Raw genomic sequence first — 7,368 nt, forward strand, 5'->3', positions numbered from 1 at the left:
CAATGCCACTAGATCATTTAATTTTTTTAAACTTTCTTTGGGAATGGTAAGACACAAATCTTACATGTATGCAAGAAATCAGGGTATGCAAGCTAGCAAAGTTTTGAGATATTGCTCAACATTTCTAACAAAATGTATTTCTGGTTTTTGCAATTTTAGGTTACAACATCTTTATTTTTGGACAACCATTTTAATTCATCAGCTGGCGAGAAGAGCTTAATTAAGTACTGTGTATGAGGCTGGTGAAGCTTACTATACGCACCCTCAGCTGAAAAATCTTTCAAGCCCCCCATAAAATAACTATTTTTTAAAGAGGCTTAAATAACTTTCAAGCTTCAAAAATACTTCACAGGTTAAATAGATATATAATTGCCACAAGCAAAGGGGAACCAAAATGATTCCATTTAACTGACAAGAATTATCTACTTCTACTTCACTCTCAATCTGATCTTGATATTTTCATAGAGATGCTAGAATGCAAAAAGAGCATTAAATTGTGTTACTTAGCTTTCAAGAAAACCTTGTCATCGAATTTTTGTCAGCTACGTAATCTAAATCTTTACTTTCCCTGCTAAAGATAATACCAGAGATGGTTATACTATGTTCACTGACAGAATTATAAATAATTGGTGAACATTCTGCAGTCTTAAGAATCCAACAGAACATTATTTTGTGAATCACACTACAATAAGTCTGTTGTGGACATAAAGCATGTAACTTGCTGCCTATAAACAACAACAAAGTAGTATTGAACTTGCTGCATATGAAATATATTGCACTTCTCAAAAAATATAATTGTACAGACTTTTGTGCTGTGATCACTATTAACCAGCCATTAATTTTTGAGTGAAAGCAAAGAAATCATATAATCTAGTACAAAATTTTATACAAAAGCCTTGGATCTCATCTTGTGCCCCGTCCCACACCAAACCTAATTAACCAAGTTTTGAAGATGTTTAGTTAACCACGGTTTTTCAAAATTCATGAATACTGATTTTTGTCGCCTACAAATTTAGCACAGATCAAAGCGTGTACTGAAACTCACCTGAATCTCATGAAAAAGCCATTCCTACATTTTTCTGTGACTGATTTTCATTTTGTTACCCAGGTTAAGGACGGTGCATACTAATTCAAAGGTATTTTTGCATGGTTTACTGAATATACAGTAAAAGTAGACCTTAACTTGTAACTGATTTATTAAAATCCAAAGAAAGATTTGGGGGTAACCACGCATTTTTCGAAAATAATTAATCAACACTATAGGTAAAAAGATTTAAAATAAAAAGCAATGTATGGCGTTCTTTTCCAAATTGAAGCATAATGATCTCAGAAAAATGCATATACCCCCAATTTTCTTTTTGGATATCATGAGCACTTGCTAAGTCTCTGCTTTCTCCACATAGTTTTGAACCATGCAAAAATACCTCTGTATTAATAAGTACCACCGATAGGAACACCGAAAATCTCGAGATGTGCAGAACGTACGCGCAGTAACAGTAGTAGGCACCGTCCTTAACAAAACATGTCTTGTTGGTGTGAATGGGGTATTTTTACATTGTACATGAGTGAGTCCATTGTTTTAAAGGCCCAGACAAAAATGGCTTCTAGATTCAACATAGATAATGGGCATTTGTTATAAATAATGTTACGTTTAAGGGATGATTCATGCTCGGTTTCTTGTCTAGGTGTGAAAGAAAACAACAACTGCGATACAAGATGGGTACAGTGGCGCTATTATAATATTGACACTAACCACTCCACCCCAGTCGAATCGATCATCGGACACTAAGCGGCCTTGGGTACAATCAAGTGATAGTGATAGTCTAAAGGAAAGGATAAAGGCCTTGCTTCATCTCTTCTAAATTTTTCCACCTCCAATTCCCTTAAAACAAAGTCTTCTCCAAATATCTCATTTCGCAGCTCGATGGAGATGCTGGCTGGCGGACTGTTCCCTCGATCCAACTCATAATAATGGCTTTCCAACAGATAGTTCCCATCGTCGGCAAGAAGCGAGCGCATTTTTTTGGTATAACGCTTGCCTCGGTCACCAACTGCAGGCTGCATAGCAGACAAAGAACCCCGATCCCAGATCGCGTCGAATCTTCCACCGACGTCCTCTTCAGAGAGAGCAAACAAATCGCAGGAGAAGATTGTTACTGGCTTCTCCGTGCACTTGTACACATCGACTGGATCAACAGCTGCCACCAATTTCACTTGTTCCGCTGAAAACTTGAGGTTGTTTTCTTTAAAGAAACATTCAATTGCTAGCTTTGACAACTCTACACCCACAACATTGTGTCCTTGTTCGGCTAACCACAACATATCAAGAGATTTACCACACAAAGGAACGAACACTCTTACAGAAGATCTTCCACCGGTGAGCTCGTCAAGATACTTTTGAAGCATTTTGTTCACTTCATCTCGATGCCAGCCGATGCTGTTGACCTCCCAGCGTTTTTTCCAGTACTCAGCTGTTGTTGTCTCTGGTTCTTCCATCATTTTCTCGTGTGCGTATTCACGTTAGCTTCAAAACGATTGTACTTTCCCAGTGCACGAGACACTCTCAGGAGTAGGGTGGGTACAGTCCAGTTTTGATCTGGGTCCCCAGAAGCAAAAGGGTAACTGCAGGAAAACACAAGTTTCAAAGAAAGCACTCCTTTTTTGGGGAAAATGGAATTTCAGAATCAATTATTTTGTCTTTTTCTAATTTCTTAAGGGCTGCCTTCTAAATGAAAAGTGAAAATGATTCAAGATGGCATCGTGTGGCATTTCAGTTGAAATTTAACCTGTGTACAGTACAACCGCCCCTCTGGCTACTGAAAATTGAAGGGAGGAAATTTGAAATATTTGATTGAAACATTATTTCCTAGGGTTTAAAATTGTCTTTTTGTAAGCGTGGAGGCTCCCTTCAGTCTTGCGCAGCAGACTGTGTTCTTGCTGGTACAATCGTCGAAATCTGTGGGCAATGAGTCCCAAACACGTTTTTGATCAGATCAAGAGTGTCACGGCCAGATTCATGAGTAGGCTTCGCCACATGCTGATTCAAAAATTTCCAGTAAGGAAGAACCAGCTGGATCTCCTGGCACATCAACATGAATTTTAAAATCACCCGTGATTAAATTAACTGAAAAGAGTTCAGAGTTCACTTTCACCGGTTTGGATGTTTTAATCATTGATCTACAAGAATTCCTGGTGAGTAGGGCCCTCAATCTAAGTGCCCTTAAAGTGCCCTTCGAGTCAGCGAGCTCAACGATTTTATGATATAACGTGAAAAATGCAACTATTGATGACCAGGGGCGTCGGCTACCTGTTCTCACTCACGCTCGTGAGTACCCTAAAAAGTCGAAAAATAAAATTGGAATACTTGAAAAAAAAAAATAATGAAAAAAGCATGTAATTAAATTTATATAATTATTTTGATTTGCGACCTGATTCATGCGAGCGTCGGTAGATGATAAAACTAAGGAAATTGGATTGTAAAAAGTGAACTCATAGTGGTTACCTTTAGTTTAACCTTGGAGTAGTCAGTCTTCGCACTGGATCCTTGATTTTTGCCAGGCTTACCATAGTCAACAAATCAATTGTATGAAAGAGAGAAACGATCTTCTCACTTATCTCGACAATTTAGGCCCCGTGCACACATATCCGGATATTTTTGAATATGCAACTTTTTCTCTGCGGATTAAAGAAAATTCACGTCTACACGAAACGTATTCAAATCGAATTTTATCCATCCACACGTATCCGGACTCGTTCTGGTATCCAGGACTCCTCTTTGACTATTGTCAACAGAGCATGCGCCATCAGACCTGCGGGTTCGCCACAAAAGGAGGAACTTTATAATGATGATGAAGATGATGATGATGATGATAATAATAATTCATACACTTGTATAGAGCCTTAACAATAGCTCTAAGGCACTTTACAATCAATACAAAATAGAAACTTAAAAATAAATTCTCACAAACATAATCAGGCACTAAATTGCTCATGGCTTTAAAACTGAGAAATAAAATTTTAAAAATTATTCGTTGCTCAATTGGGAGCCAATGAAGGTCTTTCAACAAGGGTGTGATGCGGTCGAACTTGCAACCACATCATAAGACAAGTCGAGCTGCACAATACTGAACACGTTGTAGGTGCTGAATAAGGTATGATCTAGCCTGGATGTTACAAAGGCGTGAACTAAGCATTTAGTATTTTCTACTGATAAAAATTTCCTTAGTCGAGATATATTACGGACTAAGCTTGAAACTTGTGAGCTCACATCCATAAGAAACAGAAGAGTTTGAGAGAGGATAAGTCGAAGCCTATTGACAAAGAAAGAGTTGAATAGACCTTTTCGGCTTGTACATTTTGTTTTCCCAATACAGATCATGTGATAATACTCAGGAGGCTTGGTCTTTTGTTTTGTTCATTAAAATGAGGGCATGCATGCCTGTATTCACTCTTTTTAATGAACAAAACAAAGGACCAAGTCTCCTGAGTATTATCACATGATCTGCATTGGGAAAACAAAATGTACAAGCCGAAAAGGTCTATTGACCAGAGAGCTCGACATTTGAGCTAGCGGTCGGATAGCGGACCACAGGTTTCCTGTACTATAAATTATTCATGGCTTGTAAGAGAATCCGTTGATTTCCCCGATTTCTTTCAATTACTGATGCAAAGAAAGTTTCCTTTGCAAGTCGAATCATGTCATTCACAATCTGACTTTGATTCCGGTATAAGTCATGACGAGTCACTCCTTGTAGAACGCCATTTTCTCTCCAGTCTGCGTCGCTTCCTCTTTGCCCGTTTGAGTTCGTCGGTCAACCACGGAGCAGGAGGACGCAGGGTAAAAGTACGTTCTTTAATAGGAGCATGACGGTCGAGCAGTGACTGGAGAGTAGAATTGAAACTTTGGATTAACACAGACCAGTCGTTGTCAAGAGATGAATTCACTAAATCTGAGGCATCCAGGTCAGAGCAAAACTGATCCATGTCAATGGCGCGAGTACGACCTTTTCTCGTCAGAACACGTTCCTTATAAAAACCGAGACAACAGCAAATCATATGGTGGTCAGATATTACAGGGTTAAAAACAGAGAAATCTGAAGCAAAAGTCTCCTCGCTCCTGGTATTTACCAGATCAAGTGTATGACCATTAACATGCGTAGCCACATCGACATGTTGAAAAAAGGTAAAATCATTGCAATGTACTCAAGAAAACGTCGACAAATACTATCTGAAATGTCAACGTGAAAATTGAATCACCGAACAGAAGGAAATAGCTCTGCTAGTCGTAACATGATCCAAAAATCTTGAAAATTTATCCAAAAATAATGATACACAAGTCGCAGGTGGGCGATACAAAACAACCGAGCGGAAATAAAAACCGGTACCCCGGAGAGATAGCTCAATATATTCAAAAACACGATAAACACAACAGGGTAATATGTCAACTTTAAAGCAGTCACGAACGAGAACCCCAACGCAGCCTCCAACAGACACAGTCCTTGGTATATGAAGGCATAACCTGCCGGAGTGATGTCGCGAACAAAATATCATGATCATAATCATCGTCTCCAGGGAGCCAAGTTTTTATTAAGTGTCTAGTCTTCTAGTCCTGGAGCATTAATTGGGGGACACTGTAAACTGAAATCAACGAATTAGCGCAAATCAAGTCAAATGTTGGTTTTTAAGGATCGAGAGGGGAAAACCGGGGTACCCAAAGAAAAACCTCACGGAGCAGAGTAGAAAACCAAAAGACTCCACCCACATATGACGCCAAATCTGGGAATCGAACCCGAGGGGCACTGGTGGAAGGCGAGTGCTCTCACCACTTCGCAATCCCTGCTCCCATAAACAAACGACTATTGCTATAAATTGACGGCTATCCTTAACTTCGTACATTGTGTTGGATGCGTAATCAGCGCATATCAGTTCAGTATAATTTGCCGCGAGTTGTGGTTGTAAAGAGGCAAGAATCATATTGCCCCTGGACTGGATTTGAACTCGGACCCACTGCTTCGCACGGAAGAACGGCTTCATTTTTCTCACCAATGGACACAAACAACGAAATAAAAAAAGAAAAAGAAAACAGATTTATTTAATTTATTGCTACTTTTTGCCACGAACATCATAGGCAAACAATGATTAGACATAATCCGTCATTTAAAAAATGTTTTGTTTTGGTTTGTTAGTCCTAAGAAGAGCCGATTACATGAGCCGGGCTGGCCCGGTTAGGCGGGATGGCTCGTTTAGCCGAGATCCCAGCACGTCTGAGAGACACAGTTTGCGATTACATGGAAAAATCTCAGCCCAGTTAGCCGATACCCGGCATTACGATGCCGGGATCCCGGCTAACCGGGCTGAGATTTTTTCATGTAATCGCGTTCACCGGGACAGCCCGGTTAGCCGGGCCACTTTCAAAAATTTCCAAGAGAACACTGCTTATGCAAAATTTTGGAGGGCAAACAAAGAGTATTATAATATTTTTGAAAGTGGCCTACTGAGCTCATCGGGTTTCCAGGGATAAACGGGAAGGGCTACCTGTTTTCAAATGTCAAATATAAATGCTACACGGTTAACGTTTGAAAAAACGGACATCAACGAAGTTTTAAGCAGGCTTCATCTTCATTTGGTTGGTATTTTGTATAATATCTCTCCATTGCCGTCATGCTAGCCTTCTGGAGCGTGGTTTTTGTGAAATTTAATCGCTGGCTGTTTCCACGCAGGTCCGCACTATTCAAGCGGGCGAGGACGAAAATACTGCTCTATTTTCACGAAAGTAAAGGAAAAGAACTTCAAAAACATGCATTCATTTTGAACTTAAGTTTGTGGAGTAATAAAAACATTATTAAAAAAGCAGCCCATTAAATTTACGCTACGGTTTGTCCTCGAGTTTTCCAAACTTTCAGCCACTACTCGATCAGCTACCTTTTCCAGAGCTTTTCCACCCTCCCGCTCACATTTCTCTAACGTTTCATGATGATTCGGAAATAAAGGTGCCATTATTTTGCCGGCCTGTAATTTTTCCCCGGCGTTTTTGTCGCCATGTTATTTTAACTAATGCTTGAAAAATATGTATGAAAGTCAAGTAGACTAGTGCACGACTGATAAAACAACGCCGATATCAGTCGTGCAGTAGTCTACTTGACTTTCATAAATATTCTTTAATCAATTTTGACTGATCACGATCTTCTCTGATCCAACGCTGTGCAAGACTTATCGTCCACGGTTTTTGCAAAGGTTTTAAAACCTCAACTTTACCAATCCTCGAAGTAATGCGTGACATATTACAGTCGCGTTACCTGCGCAGTAACGTTGCGCACAAACAATTAGCGCGAAAGTCCTTAAATCAAATTAGCTGTGAGGAAATAATGT

At 39.6% G+C, this 7,368-nt stretch overlaps 1 protein-coding gene across 1 annotated transcript; it reads right to left on the reverse strand.

Moving 5' to 3' along the window:
- Positions 1 to 4,043, reverse strand: LOC137979311 (probable thiopurine S-methyltransferase). The gene has a single exon (XM_068826551.1). The coding sequence runs from the start codon at positions 2,497 to 2,499 to the stop codon at positions 1,786 to 1,788; it is 714 nt and encodes a 237-aa protein (XP_068682652.1). The 5' UTR covers positions 2,500 to 4,043; the 3' UTR covers positions 1 to 1,785.
- Between the last annotated feature and the right edge of the window lie 3,325 nt (positions 4,044 to 7,368).

This window comes from Montipora foliosa, chromosome 12 (assembly GCF_036669935.1).
Source record: "Montipora foliosa isolate CH-2021 chromosome 12, ASM3666993v2, whole genome shotgun sequence".
In the NCBI taxonomy this organism is placed as follows: Eukaryota; Metazoa; Cnidaria; class Anthozoa; order Scleractinia; family Acroporidae; genus Montipora; species Montipora foliosa.

Excerpts from the sequence above, each read along its gene's own strand:
- LOC137979311 (XM_068826551.1), bottom strand. The coding sequence starts at position 2,499 with ATGATGGAAGAACCAGAGACAACAACAGCTGAGTACTGGAAAAAACGC.